Source organism: Oxyura jamaicensis, chromosome 2, assembly GCF_011077185.1.
Source record: "Oxyura jamaicensis isolate SHBP4307 breed ruddy duck chromosome 2, BPBGC_Ojam_1.0, whole genome shotgun sequence".
Taxonomy (NCBI): Eukaryota; Metazoa; Chordata; class Aves; order Anseriformes; family Anatidae; genus Oxyura; species Oxyura jamaicensis.
The window spans coordinates 142,134,789-142,150,854 of record NC_048894.1 but is presented as its reverse complement, the minus strand read 5'-3'; the positions used below and the strand labels follow the sequence as shown (position 1 = coordinate 142,150,854).

At 33.5% G+C, this 16,066-nt stretch overlaps 1 protein-coding gene across 1 annotated transcript in view; it reads left to right on the top strand.

Annotated features, from left to right (window-relative positions):
* The window catches only part of CSMD3 (CUB and Sushi multiple domains 3), a 629,782-nt gene that overhangs the window by 414,590 nt on the left and 199,126 nt on the right, over positions 1-16,066 (top strand). Inside the window, exons 23-24 of the mRNA XM_035317227.1 lie at positions 3,543-3,712; positions 14,629-14,785. Coding sequence (XP_035173118.1) covers positions 3,543-3,712; positions 14,629-14,785 — 327 coding nt within the window. The remainder of the gene's footprint in view (positions 1-3,542; positions 3,713-14,628; positions 14,786-16,066) is intronic.

Genomic DNA, 16,066 nt, shown 5'->3' with positions numbered 1-16,066 from the left:
TTTGAGAACTATTTTCAAATGGTTACATTGCCAGAACAGATAAATATAATTCCTCAATTACTATAACAATGGTATTTTACACAGTTACAGAATTTATATACATTAATGACTGGTAGTTTAAACTCATCTGTTCTGTTATGAAAATGTGAAATGATGTACACACATTCATAAAAATAACTGTTCTTTCCTGTAATACATAATAGCTCATTATATAAGTATTTTTAATTACGTGTCTTTGATTTTTTTGTTGTTGTTTTATTCTGGTTTTATTTTCCTTTCTAATACTGAACTGATTCTGTATTTCTGGTAAAGTTCAGAAACAGTGATTTATTTCTGTCTTAATGTTCATTCTTATGCTTTACATAAGGCTAAATTAAAGTCTTTTGGAAACATAAATATTGGAGTATTTTTATTTATTTATTTATTTATTCTTTTTATTTAACCTACAAGTGAACTATGTAGGGCAGTTGCTAAATTTATTTCATCTGAAATATATGGATTGTTTTTAACCTTTGTCATTAAAACAACTTGACCTTCATCTCTTTTGAGTATTGCTAAAGAATACTACTACAGTGAAACATTAAGTCCATGTAGAAATGTTTGGCAATAGATATAGCTCTAAGTATATTTTAAAGAATGATCATTGTCCTCCTGTTCCCATGTGAGTTTTCCTTTACTTCTGAAAAAAAGTTTTTTAAAAAAAGTTTTCTGAAAACATCCTTTTTCCTTTTCTGTCTTCTACATTTCCTTCTTTTTCATTCTGCCCAGAGAGGTCAGGGAGTCTCCTTCTCTGGAAATACTCAAAACTTGCCTGGATGCCATTCTGCACCATGCACTCCAGGTGATCCTGCTCGGCAGGGGGTTGAGTCTTCAGGGGTCCCTTCCAACCTCAGCCATTCTGTGATTCTGTGATTCTGTGATTACACATTTTCCCTACATTTTATCATAGTTTTTCTCTTCTGTCTCTTTTTCTGACATTCTCTCTGTAGCACCTGTTAAGATTATTTTCCAAACTCTTTAAACAAACTATATGTGTTTAATTTTTGTATACATTTTAAGCTTAAGATTTAACTTAATATTTTTTTCCCTAATCCTTTCTTTACTCAGCCCTTAACTACATGTGGAGACATTATGGTCTGTGTTCCTTTGTGCTATAGTATTAACATCAAAGAATAGAACATAGCCGCAGCTTACTTCAAGTTGCGTATAGTTTTGAACAAAACAACTGTTCAGCTTTACAAGTCAAAGTGGAAACTGGCAGATAGAAGCAACTATGGTATAGTTTGGAAAATCTTACATTAGATAGATAGATATCTTCTTTTTGATTCTGTACTTATTTGGAGTTATACTTTTGCTTTTCTGTTTTAACTCATAATTTGCATTGACATGAGGCAAGTTGAGAAGCAAGGGAATAACTGATTTTGTAAGAATGTGTCTCAGAACTGTGCAAAAGAAGGTATTGTTTTATGCCATGGTGCGTGCTTCCTAGGATATATAATGATTTTACTGAATACTATGGGAGAAATTATTTTATACTTAGATTTTCAAAACTACTGTTACTACACTTCCTTTATTTTCTGTTACCGTGAGGACTGAGGCCATATATGATGTGTTCCAAGCATCTTAAGGTGTTTATTCTCCCTCTATATTAAGAAATTTATCAATAAGATTGATAAATTTAATGATATGAGCAATTTCCATATTTTTAGCAGAAAATACTGCATGGTTTCTCAAATATCAGTTAAAAATTAGCAAACTTTTTGTTCACTGCTGCATTCAGATTTTTGAAAAAATTGCTCTGAATTACAGTTCTGACAGAAACAGAATTATTTGATCAACTTAATAGTACAAATCTTGTGCCTTTTGACTTTTCTCTCTCTCATAAATGGGAAAGGATATACCTCAAATGGAATTACAGTCATTTCATTCCTACATGCTGTAATTCAAACTGACCTATGCATCCTCAGAGCAGAATATACCCATTTATTTGACAATAAAAGAAATAAATGATCACGAGGGCTAGAACAATTCCCACTTGTACCTAGATTATGTGAATCCAAGTTTTCTAAGACAAAATGATGACACTTGAATAATTTGAGTACTTTTTACATAACCCTATTGAAGTATACACAGTCATCAAGAATTTCTTCTGCGTTTGATAAATATTTATGCAAGTTGTTTCTTTTAGCTGCATACTGAAGAACAGCCAATCAATGGTCATTTAATATAGAAATTTAATACACAAAATATATATTTCAATATACTGGATATCACTCTCATGAGGAAATTCTAATTTCTAATAAAAATAAGAGCTCTTAAAATAGATATCATGGATTTTTTAAATATCTTTTCAACCCATTAAAAGTATCACATGATTTTGCATAATGCATTTTCCTATTCTGTGAAGTTATAAACTAATGATTTCCCCAAGTTAAAACAACTGGGAATGCATTCTTATACTATATGCTAAAAGAAATGACCGGAATATTGAAGTAATGCGGAAAACAAATCCAGAAAAGTCAATGCTACAGTTAAATTTAAAATGAATCTAAATCCATTCAAAAGAGAAGAACTGCTTTTGTCCTTGCAGTATATGGACTATTTATAAGGACTAAATAAAAAGGGAAGGAACAAATTATAATAGTTTGTCAGTCGTAATTTAATTCTCGTAGTACTTCAATGCTCAAAATAATTTAAATAAAATTATGCAAGTACTCCAAAATCTTATAGTAAATGAAAGTTAGCTATAATGCCTAATGTGGATTTCTCAGAACTTTTCATGTTTGTGTTTTTTTTGTGATAAAATCAATCACCAAAGTCCTCAGTTAAAGTTTTCATTTTTGGAATTATTACGGTATTACTTCAAAACAGCTTTCCATTTTTATTTTTGACTCTTATGCACATTTCATATCTTTTTATTTATTTATTTATTTATTTTTTCTGCGAGTTACTGTTTTTCTACTTATTAATGAGCTTTGGTTTACCGGGTAAATTTGGAATAACTCATTTCCTACTCTATGCATTAAATGATATTAATGTTAGTAAATTGATATTAGGGATTTTTTATCATTAATCTGTGTGTGAATATGTGTATATCTGCATGTATGTATATATACCTGTGTATAAATAAATATATGCATATATAAACTTCTAGAATACTTTCACTTTAATTTATATGTCTTTATGAATTTACATATTGGAGAAATAAGCTGTAATAAACACAAAATATATTTCCTCCAAAACAAAATTCAAGAATGCTAAATAAAAAATGCTAAAACATTAGCATTACGGAATGTGCCATTAACCTGATTATAACTATCCATATTACTAACACATATTTATTAAAGTACTATAAGATGTTAGAAATGTAGTCTTGTAGTCTTCAATCACTACCATGAACATATGTTAACAGCTAGATTTATGATATCAGTGAGCATTACTAATGTGAACTAGGTTACATTAACATTTGCATTATCACCATTATTTAAGATATTTATTTATTTATTTATAAAATATACCTTAACGTTTCCTTTTTCTTGCAGCTGAATGTGGAGCCTCCACGACAAATAATGAAGGAATCTTACTGTCCCCCAATTATCCTCTTAACTACGAAAACAACCATGAATGTATTTATAGCATTCAGGTACAAGCAGGAAAAGGAATCAACATTTCTGCCAGAACATTTCATTTAGCCCAAGGAGATGTTCTTAAGGTAGGTAGCCTTCATGTAGCTTTTTGTTGTTCTTTCTAAGCTGCCTCATACCATTGAATCTGTCTGTACAGTGTCAGGTAAGGTTATATTAAGCACTTACAAAATACTTGTCTAAAGCATTTCTATCTCTAAAGATTTAAAAATGCGGCAACCTCAGATGTTTCCATAATCTGTTCTTTAAAACATGAGTTTTTCAGACCATACATATTTAAAAAAGGAAATTGAAACTGTAAACCAAGTATTGCCTTAACTTGTATTTGTATTCTATTCTTAGTATTAAACATTCATCTTTGAACAGAATTACATTTTTTTTTTGTAAATTTTGTTTTTCTTCCTCAGTATCTTCATTAATTATTCTGTGATATAATCATAATATTTTTTTGCCTAGCTGTTTGTGTTGGGTCTGTCTGGGATGGAGTCACCTTTCCCTGCAGCAGCCCACACAGTGCTGTGCTCTGCACTCATAGCTGGAACAGCACTGGTATCACTCCAGTGTTGTGTCTATTGCTGCATAGTGCTGGCACAACATCAGAACTCCTTCCAGGCCCCCAAGAGCCAGCAGGCTGGGGGTGGGCAATTGATGGGGAGGGGACATCACCAGGGCAGCTGACCTAAACCAACCAAAGGGATATTCCATAACACCTGATGTCACACTGAGCAATAAAAGGGGGGCTCTCATGGGGGAGGGTCTCTCCTGAACAACCGGTACGCGTTTTGAGGCCCTGCTTCCCGGGACGTGGCCGAACATCGCTCGTTGATGGGAAGTAGAGAATAACTTTTTTTTTCTTTCTCTCTGTGCTTCCGCGCGGCCTTGTTGTTTCTTTTGTTTCTCTTTCTCTCCATTCCCCTTTCCTTAATTAAATCATTCTCATCTCAAACCTCGAGCTCTTTGTGTTGTCTTTTCTCCCCCTTCCTCTTTGAGGAGGGGAGGAGTGAGAGAGCGGTTGTGGTGGAGCTCGGCTGCCCACTCGAGTAAAACCATCACACTGTTACACACAGAAACTTAATTTAATACAATGTCACATACTGCAGTACATGAGGTTTACACTTCAAATGGCTCTGATCTTCTTTGGCATGTAGCATCTTCTGCAAAATGACAATCACTAGCAATTTTATGTGAAGGTAGTTTATTTTTTGTTTATTTGTTGTTTGTTTTGTTTTGTTTTTGAACAAATAAAAAACAACCAAAAGGGAAAAAAAAGGATATTAGAACTTTCCAAATTTTTATAGACTTACTGCCCTTCATAAATTCAGTAACATTAATTTTGTTTTGTACATAGATGTTATTACTGTATTTGTCACGTACTTATTTCCAAATTCATATATTGCTTACCAACTATATATTTAACGTTGATGATGATCAAGGTGTCTTTTAGCACATGCCACCTAAATGTAATAAGAAGGAATGAACTAATTGTCTAATTTTTCAGAATACTCAATTTAATTAAATATGCCACCCAGAAATCAAGGGAGTAAGAGTACCATGCCAATCATGTTTGATTAATAAAAACTTTTTCTGCCAGATTCTGCTATTTAATTATCAAAATAAAAAGGGTTATGGTAAGATTTATCTCTAAGAATTGGTGCTGGGATTTATTAATTTCAGTCATCTGAGCGTCAGGTTAGGATTTCTGTCATAAGTTGCCATACATAAGCACTTCAAAAAGAAGTTAATTATGGCTGAGGCATAAGCACACCTAAGCAACCTAATGAAAATGAAAGCAGCAGCAATAAAAAGCTATATACGAAATTAAATATGCTTTTAAATAAAAATAAGTATTTTGTATTGAAACAAAACAAAGGCGAAACAAAGTAAAATAAAGTATTAATATAATAAAATGCACATTAATTAGTTAATTTCTAGTTTAATTAGTTTATTTTATTAGTTAATAAAATGCAGAAGTATATTTATTTCAGTTTAGTTTTATCTCTTGCATCATAACTGAGTAGATGTCTTTCAATGTTTCAATTGATAAAGAAAAAAATAATTTGAAAGTCTTAGTATTTGTTAGCATATAAATAATGTGGCCAAAAAAAGCCTTTTTTTTAGTTAACAGTAAAACATCCAAATCATGTATGCTGATATGTAATTTTTCAGTCTGAGACTTTCAGTGAAGCAGAAAAATTTGTGAAGTTACAGAAAGCTCTTTAAGTTACCCAACTTTAGCATAAGACTTGAAGTCCACTCTCAGATTTGAACTGGAATCCGTGTGTCTGGAAATCTCTATTCTAGTATCTCTGTTCACATTTTTATCCCTGTCCATTAAAAGTTTATGGATACATTTTCCTCATGACTTTTTTGCATATAAATATAAACTTTTAAGCAGTTCAAAGATTTCTTCTTCTTCTTTTTTTTTTTTTTTTTTAAATCTTGATTAACTATTTAATGCACATGCAGTTTTTATAATATCTATTCACTTAAGTTTTCTCAAGTGTCATTCCAACCATATGCACTACAGATGTTTAACTAGAAAACATTAACTTATAGGTTTATAAAATAAATTTCATTTTAATATTGCTACTCGATTAATGAGAACTTAAGAGAGGTATCAACCTAATCATAAAAGAGGTGATGCCATTATACTCTGATGTAAATGGCTGAAATATTTGCTGTGTTTAGTGTCTGTGTCTGTTAGATGAATGTAGTATCTTTCAAAGACAAAAGTAATTAGAATATTTTGTATTTCAGGTCAGCAGCCTTGAATTATAATGAGCCAAAGTTCCTCCTAATCTATTTTAAAAATAAATAAATAAAAATACAAGAAGTACTTTTTATTACATATATATATATATATATATTTTTTTTTTTTTTCAGTCTGTATGACATTGTAGCAAGAGGCCCTCCACCTCTGGGAAAGAATATCTGTTGAACCCTTTCTTGCCTAATCTCTCAGATGAAGTTTTTACAAATTGCTTTAATCCCATCAGACTCTTTTTCCAGGTGCCTGTTTCAGGAAGTACAAAGCATCAGTTACACATTCCAGAACTTTTTTCATGGTGCTAGTTCTGAATTTTTCTTTTGATCTTTTTTATCTTATGAATTACTGCTCAAATCCAGGTTCTGAAAAAGAGTCACTGTAAGATTTGGTGTATGTTTGGCTTGGGAATATGACTTGTATTTTCTGTTAATGTGTTCAAAATCAGGAACACAGGCTTGACTATCTACATATGTGCTTTTATTCTCTTAGTCTGATTCACATTAATCTCAGTAAAACATCTTTAAAGATGTTCACAAGAAGTTCCTTTTATTTTTATGGAGCTGGTATCTAAAATGAAGAAAGGAGAAAATACTTCCTAATTTGCCTATTTTTCTGTCTGTGAACAATACACTGTTCAGTACAGGAGTAGGGCATTAGGGTTTTACTGTAATTTTAGTTTTATGTGAATGAGTAATAGTGAAGAAATACTGTACACCTATTTAATATGTGTATCACTACTTTGTAAATGTATATAAATATGAATGCCTTGGCCAAACCCTAAGAAATCTTTGAGGCAAGTCAAGAATAAAGAAGTAAGGCAAAGAATTATGTGATGCAAGTAATTCACCATTTGGAAGATATTTAACAATGATATTTAACATCAGGACAGGGCTTTATTTCCCTGAAGGAAATGGATGCTTCAAAAATAAAGCAATCCAATATTTCCCAATCCAGTATCAGTCTTTTAGCTAAAAACTGGTGAAGAAATGGATAATGCATTAATCTCCATTCTTCAGACTTAATACATGAAAAATTTGGCAAAGATACTATTTCTATGAGCTAATATTTTAGATTACTAAAGAGAGCCAGGCAGATAGATTCCATTTAAAGTCTGAATTAACTGAACATTCTCCTAAATTTTTGGTACTCGTTTAATCAAGTCACGGGGTCATTTGGTTACCATGTAAATTAACTGACTGTGGAACAAATTTATGCCTGATGAGCACCATGAATATAAGAATGAGACAGTTGGACTGGGGAATACCACATTAGAGGGAAACATATTTGACACAAATAAATTATCACCCTTATTGCTACTCGCCCAATGAAGAAGGAGGAGCTATTGTTTATTAGTTCTATTGTTTGTTAGAACAAAGGATTCAGAAGATATCATTGTTTTTCATTCGCTTCATTGAGTATGCAATTCTCTTATTGCTGTAACTGCTCTAGCTCTCTAGCTACTTTTTTTTTTTTTTTTTAAGCTATAGGAAATACAAAGTTCCTTTTATTGTTGTTGTTGTTTGTAGGGCTATCACCTGCTTTTGATACTGTCATACATTAATTTAGTACTGATGAAAGTTTCATGAAAGGATATGAAGAATTTAAGATTTATATAGTCACCCCATTTATATGCCAACCCATTAAATATTAATATCAGAAACTGTAAAACAGTTGTTTCCTTCTTTGTAATTGTTATAACTGAGTTCGTGCACTAAAATATTTCCACAATTTACTGCCTGTGTGGGAGGCAGGAAAAAGAATACTTGTTTTCCAAAGGATGAGGTCTGTATCTGCTTTTCTTCCTGCATTTAGCTCCATTCACTGGTTTTGCCATTAAGCTCTGTAGTCTGACAGGTGTAAGCAAATTCTTCAGATTTGTACAGAAAGAAACAGAATTGGCATTATCCTATTTGTCTGACTAGTTTATTGTTGTGGGTGAATGCTTTATTTTTGTTGAAATGAATTGAAAGTAGAAAGTATTATTTTATGTCAAAGATCCGCTAATATGATTTTCTAATTTAGCAGGGGAAAGACAACTCATTAAAATTGAATTCTGAACACAGATACAATCGTTTTCTTTGTTTTCAGTAGATTTCAACATAAATTAAAAAAAAAAAAATGTGTGGTACTGATTAATGAGGAGAGTATTTTTCTGTCAATGTTTTATTAAACAAACAAAACACAAAAATGCAGGCAGGTTCCATGAATGAACCTAAAGAAAGGAACACTAAGTATGAATCACAGAATCACAGAATTGTAGAGGTTGGAAGGGACCTTGAGAGACCATCAGGTCCAACCCGCCAGCCAAAGCAGGTTCCCTAGAGCAAGTTGCCCAGGTAGGCATCCAGACTTGTCTTGAATATCTCCAGAGAAGGAAGAGGACTGAAATGGAAAGAAAACACTTTTAAAAAATTATTATTATTATTATTTTATGGTTGGTGGTGTTTATTATTGTCGCTTTGTAGTAGATGTATTGACCAAGAATGCCTTATAATAAAGATGGTTTTTATTTTGTTTGTTTTGTTTTAAGAATTGTAAATAGACAAAAAATTTGGCTTTGAGAAATTCAGAGTTCTTTTGCTCTCACCTTGAAGACTATAGTTAAGTGCAATATTGAAAAAGGAAAAACTTATCAATTTTGAAGATAAATACCATACATTTCATTCAAAGTTTCTGAAGACCATTCAAAATTTGGGTGATTCCACCCACTCATCTCCTTTTTGAAACAAAATCAGCACACGCTGATTCAGGAGTATCATTTTTGCCAGTAATGTAAAATCATCTTGTGTGCAATGACACTAAGAAATAAGATGATAAGGAGAGAGGCAGAAAAATATAGTGTCAAGAATCAACACTTTAGATGTTGGAAAATTATGAAACATTTTAGATGAAAAAATGTTTTATGGTAATTCTAGAGTTTTGTCTAGTTGGGTATTATATCTATTGGAGAAAAAGAAGCAGTCCACAGTTAAACGTGAAGAACACTATATAAAAATCATAATGAAAGCATAATAATAATAATAATAATAATTAATGCTACAATGCATTATGAATGTTTTTATGAAAAAATGCATTATGAATGTTTTTGAATATAATTTTGTTCTTCTGAAAATTTGTATAACAGCATGTCATTACACCTCATGGATGGCAGATGACACACAGGAGCAAGAGAAAGGTTAAACACACACACAGACCTCTGCAGTGAATTACAACTTTCACTGTCCTTGGTCATGTGATGTGCTTTTGCTTGGCAAAATGTAGAGTGAAAGCTGATGTTCCAGATGGGATTGTACCTGAGGAAAAAATAACTTCAAGAATTATTTTTGATACTGCAATGAAACAGTCTGTCTTTTAAATTCTTTCAAAACACTGTGCAGCAACAGGCAGGGAACGGTGTCAGTAAACCACATAGAGGAACTGGCATTGTTATTTATGTATTTATTTTAATTTCCCTTGTGTTTGGCTCAGCACTCTTATTTTGTGTGCCTGCACAATTTGTATAATTCAGTTTTACTGCATTTGTTTGCTCTCTAGCCTGTGGGATAGCTTGGAAATGTGTGCACCATTCAGTTTTTGAAGGATTTTATGCGAAGACTTTAAGGGGAGGTAATGTTTGTAGCTTTTTGTTAATTTGTTTCTTAAGAATTTCCACGTGTGCTATCATAATCCTTTTAGCAATATCATCCTGAAAACATGAGTATGAAATAGGTAATAAATGGAGAAGAGGAAAAAGTCCAAACATATGGGCCCTGTTCTGTCTTCATATTAGTGCTTCTATTTGCATGTGATATAAATGATATATTTGACAAGGTGTTGACAGCCTCAGCTCTGAGCTGCCGATTTTATGTTGTTTCTTCTCTTTATAAATGCACAGATCTTCATATCCATATGCCTTTTATGTTTCAATGGCAAGCCTCAAAAAAGTTGATTAAAATGCACAAATGTAATAAATTCACTCTATACTATTCCCTTGGTAAAATTTTACAGAGTACAGTCAAATAAGTTGGTAGAAACAAACAAAACAAACAAACAAAAACACATTAATTTCCATTTTAAATGTATTTATAATGGAGTCCCTGGAAAGCATAACAAAATGCCCTCCTTCCCCCTTCCCCCAAATAAACTGTACATCTCTCAGTTCAAATTACATTTATATAGACATAGTTCCCTGCTAGCATTCTCCTCTGTAATACTTCAAATTAGCATTACGATATTAGGAATAATAATGCTTTTTTTTTTTTTTTTTTTTTTTCCAGTTCTTTTGCTCATCTGTATGAATTAATCATTTAACAAATCTGTTTTCTGAAAGGCTTGTTATTGAGTTATTCATACATTATACAGTCATGGATCAATTATCTTTGCATTAGTGCTACAGGATGACATTGGAAAATACAACCAATGAACTCATATTTTGTAATGATTATCCTGGGCCATACATTACCCAAGTGATGTAAACCCCAAAGTGCTGGTAAGGCCTATGAAAATGAATATTCCTATATTAAAAATAAGATAATAATGCTATCTTAATCCCCAGATAATCAGATTTTCCTCTGGATCAAATTCTGATGCTGTATTACTAACTCATTCAAAATCTTAAGCAAAATGCCCATCTATGTTAGGAAGGTTGGAAAGACAATGCTGGGTCTGCAAATCTCAGAAGAATGCAGGCTGCTATGACTTCTTTGCAACTTAAATAAGTTATTAAAATGGTAGATTTGGAATATAATGCATAAATTATATCATTTAAATTAGATCTAGAAATCTGTATTTAGTTTGGAGTAATTGAATGAATTGTAAGAAAGACAATGTGATTTAAATCTCAGAATCACAGAATCACAGAACTGTAGGGGTTGGAAGGGACCTCAAAAGGTCATCGGGTCCAACCCCCCTGCCAAAGCAGGTTCCTCAGAGCAGGCTGCCTAGGTAGGCGTCCAGAGGGGCCTTGAATATCTCCAGAGAAGGAGACTCCACAACCTCTCTAGGCAGCCTGTTCCAGTGCTCCATCACCCTCACCGTGAAGAAGTTCTTTCGCATGGCAGTGCGGAACTTCCTGTGTTCCATTTTGTGGCCGTTGCCCCTGTCCTATCCCACAAGCCACTGAGAAGAGGTTAGCTACATCCTTCTGTCTCCCACCCCTCAGATATTTGTACACATTGATGAGATCCCCTCTCAGTCTTCTCTTCTCCAGGCTGAACAGACCCAGGTCTCTCAGCCTTTCTTCATAGGGAAGATGCTCCAGGCCCCGTGTCATCTTTGTGGCCCTCCACTGCACTCTTTCCAGGAGATCCCTGTCTTTTTTGTACCAGGGACCGCAGAGCTGGACACAGTACTCCAGTAATGTATTTTATATATACATATATATACATATATATATATAATGTTATATATATATATGTATATATATATATATATAATGTATTACTGGACACAGTACTCCAATGATGAATTATATTGCAAAATATGCATCTATTTATTGTACTAAGGGAGCTCCTACTGTCACAAGAAGAGGAGTCTATGTTACTTTGAATATTTAAAAGTCAGCAAACAAACAAACAAAAGGCTAAATTTCATGTTCAAATGAATCACATCTCTCCCTCACCTAAAATTATTTCTCCTATACGAAGAGTGAGAGTTTGAGAAGTGTTAGAGTACTTTAATTTTTGTTACTTCATTTAAATGACATAGGCTTGGAGATATTTTAGAGTGAGGCAGCTAGTTAGTCCATAAAGTAGAATTACTGTTAACATTGAAGAGATTCCACTGTTCACAATAAGCAGTGTCAAAGGGAAAGGTCTAATATGGTAGTACAGCTAACAAAATTGGCAATAGAGTATGTGCGTGGAAACTAATGTGAAGAAAATTTGTATCATGAGGTGTCTTCTGGGAAGTTCTGGCAAGCCTTTAAGGATAGGTCGTGTAACTGCACTGGTTTGACCTCATCTTGAATTGTGTGTGCAGTTTTGGGAGCCACCATTTAAAAATGATAAAAAACTATTAGACTGTGTCCAAAGGAGGGCAAAAAAGATGACAAAAAGTCTACAGGGCAAGATTTATGAGTAGCAGCTGAGGTCACTTGATTTGTTCAGTTTAGAGATGAAAATATAGGGGTGACCTCACTGCAGCCTACAGCTTCATCATCAGGGGGAGCAGAGAGGCAGGTGCTGATCTCTGCTCTCTGGTGACCAGTGGTAGAACCTGAGGGGATGGCATGGAGGTGGTCAGGGACTGGAATAGCCTTCCCAGAGAAGTGGTCATAGCACTGAGCCTGCTGGAATTCACGAAGCGTTTGGACAATACTCTCAGACATGTGGGGCTGATCTTTGGGTGCTCCTGTGTGGAGCCAGGAGTTAGACTCGATTACTTTTGTGGGTTGCTTCTAACTTAGAATATTTTATGATTCTATGATTCTGTGAACTTATTAATAGCTTCTTTTGGTTAATTTATTGATTCACACACATAGCCGAAAATGGATTACTGTTATGTAGCGTTTAAAAATTAAATAAATCCTGAATACTTGGGTGTTAATAGTTAATAAGTAGTTTGGAGCAATTAGGAGAAAGGGCATCAAATACAAGCTGGGTTTTCTTTAAGTCTGTCATCATGTAAATATCACTGCAGGATAGCAGTAATTCTCCTGGAATTGACCTTCTTTCAGTTTCTGAAACAGAACAAAGTCCATTTCAGAAGTAATTTTCTGTTGCTTTTTTTCTGGGCCTGTTTGACTACTTATCTCACTTTAGTTTTAAAGAAGTTTTAAATAAAATTATGCAAGATATCCATATTAATGTTATTACATATTTTAAAAGTACTTTGTACTTGATAACCATTAATTGTACCTTGTTTTGCTTTAATTTCTTATTTTTTTTTTTGCTCCATGTAAGGACATTAGCATTTAAGTGTGATATTTCTTTGGAATTTATTTGCTTTTTTCAGTAAAACCAAGGAATGATGCCGAGTCATTTGGCAGTGCTTTTTAAATGGCTGTACAATTATTTATTGATTAGAGGTGGCTAAAAATGGCTTGATTTGTTTTATTTTAGCATATCATTAAATAAAAAGTCTTCCTTTGTGCTAGAGGCATGAGAATTTCTGCAAAATAGAACTTAAGAGTACAAGTCTGACAGATGGGAAACAGAAATCATAGTTTATATTCATGTTGTTGCCTTACTACTACTGCTGGTGTATTTGTTTTGGTTTTATTCTGGTAAAAATTCCTGTTTACAAATGCAAGCTTTGATTACATTTTAAATTAATACAATTAGAACTTATTTAGAACTGGAGACAATTCAGTGTTTATTTAGAAAAGCTTTATAACCTCTCTGTATTGCAAGTTGAAATTTATTTAGAGTTCAGATTTTAGATTTGCAAGAGTTTTTCTTAATGCCCATTTTTCAAAGTTTTAGTGATTATACAAGTCAATAAACAAATCCTACAAGTTATAGTGGTTAGGTTAGCAATCATTGTTAAATTATAGCTTAACTATTTTAAAGAATTACAAGAATGCAACGATCAGTAATGTTTTAGAGCAACAAAACTTGTGAGGAAATTTACTAAGTATTATTAAAAGATTGTTTTATATATTTAGTAGTCTGATAGAACTTTCCATTTCAGCTCTTGAAGAAAAATAAATAAAAGTTCTGTATTGCAATTTACATATATATTACATTACTCTTTAAAATTACAGAAGCAGTTAATCTATTTATTTTATTCTTATTTCCTAGTCTCCTTTTACCTTCTAGTAAAGTAAAGTTTCTCTCTTTACACAGGGGAAAAAAAATGTTTATTTTATAAGTCAAAACTGGGGAGATGTTAGCTTTTCTGTTGTGCCACCTCAGTGATTTGAGGCATGCATAGCTACGCAAAACAGTTGTTTGCTGATAGTCTGTGACCAGCACTACAGTATTGGCAGTGTAAGAGAAAACACAGATGTTCAAAAACATTGAGCTGATATGGCATCTCTGCCCACTTTTTTTAATTTTTTATTTTTTTAAAAAAAGAACTGACATATTTCGAATTGTGCATTTGAAAAATAACCACAATTAAATCAACTTATTTGAACAGAGGCAAACAGCGTATCTGAAGAGTACCCTGAATTGACTAGCACTATATCTCCCTTGGCTATCCTCCCACTTAATTGCAATGTATTAAGTTATTTTGGAAATCAAATATATGCATTTATTTTTTTTAGTAACTGTAAATGTCATATTTGTTTTACAGATCTATGATGGCAAAGACAACACTGCTCACCTGCTGGGTGCATATACTGGCGCATCATTAAGAGGACTGACACTAAGTAGTACTTCAAATCATTTATGGTTGGAATTTAACTCAGACGTGGAGGGCACTGATGAAGGTTTTCAACTTGTGTATACCAGTAAGTATTTGAGAAAATAATAGTAATAGATTGATGATTTTGAAGGAATGAAAATTCATAAGATAAAAATACAATCCAAAGTCAAACAATAAAATCAACAGCAAATCACTCTTCACTCATCAAAATAAACTACTTTTATAATTTTGTCTCAAAAACTCCTGTAAACAACATACTAAAATCTTGCTTTGAGGGTATCACAGAATCATAGAATCATAGAATGGTTTGTATTGAAAAAGACCTCAAAGATCATCTAATTCCAACCCTCTGCCATGGATAGGGCCACCTAGACCAAGTTGCTCAAAGACCCATCCAACCTGGCCTTGGACATTTTCCATGGATGGGGCATCCACAACTTCTCTTGGTAACCTGTTCCAGTGCCTCACCACCCTCTGAGTGAAGAATTTCTTCCTAATATCTAATCTAAATCTATCCTCTTTCAGTTTGAAAATATTACCCTATGTCCTCCACTCCTTGACAAAAATTTCCTCTCCTGCTTTTTTGCAGCCCCCCTTAAGATACTGGAAGACTGCTATAAGGTCTCCACAGAGCCTTCTCTTTTGCAGGCTTAAAAACCCTGATTACCCCATTTATTGGAGAGGAGCTCCAGCCCCTTGATCATCTTTGTAGCCCTCCTCTGGACTCCTTGTAATATGTCTAAGTCATTCATGTGCTGGGAGCCTCAGAGATGGGGTTGGGTTTTACGAGAGCAAGGCAGAGTGGGAGAATGACCTCCCTTAACCTGCTGTCCCTGCTTCTTTTGTTGCAGCCTAGGATACAGTTGCCATTCTGGGCTGCAAGCACACATTGTTAACTCATGATGAACTTCTCATCCTAATCCATTCTCTGCCCAGTTTCTATATGTGTTTGGGTTTCCCCTAGCCCAAGTACAGGACTTCACGTTTGGCCTTGTTGAACTTCATGAGGTTTGTACAGGCCTACCTCTCAAGCCTGTCCAGGTCCCTCTGGATGGCATCGCTTCCCTCTGCTGTGTCAACCGCACCACACAGCTTGGTGTTACCAGCAAACTTGCTGAGGGTGCACTTGTTCTCACTGTCCACATCATCAAAAAATATGTTAAACAGAGTGTTTTGTCTAGTATGATACTTAATTCTCCGTGTTTTTCTGGAGGGCTATTTTGAAGTTTTTTTCAGTCTTGGAAATGATAAGGAAACAATAGGATAAATTTCAATTAAGGGTACAAGCACATAAAAGTATTTAAGCAGGTGAGTAGTTTTAAATTTGAAACATAATTCTGTTGTTTCATAAAGACTTTTTATACAT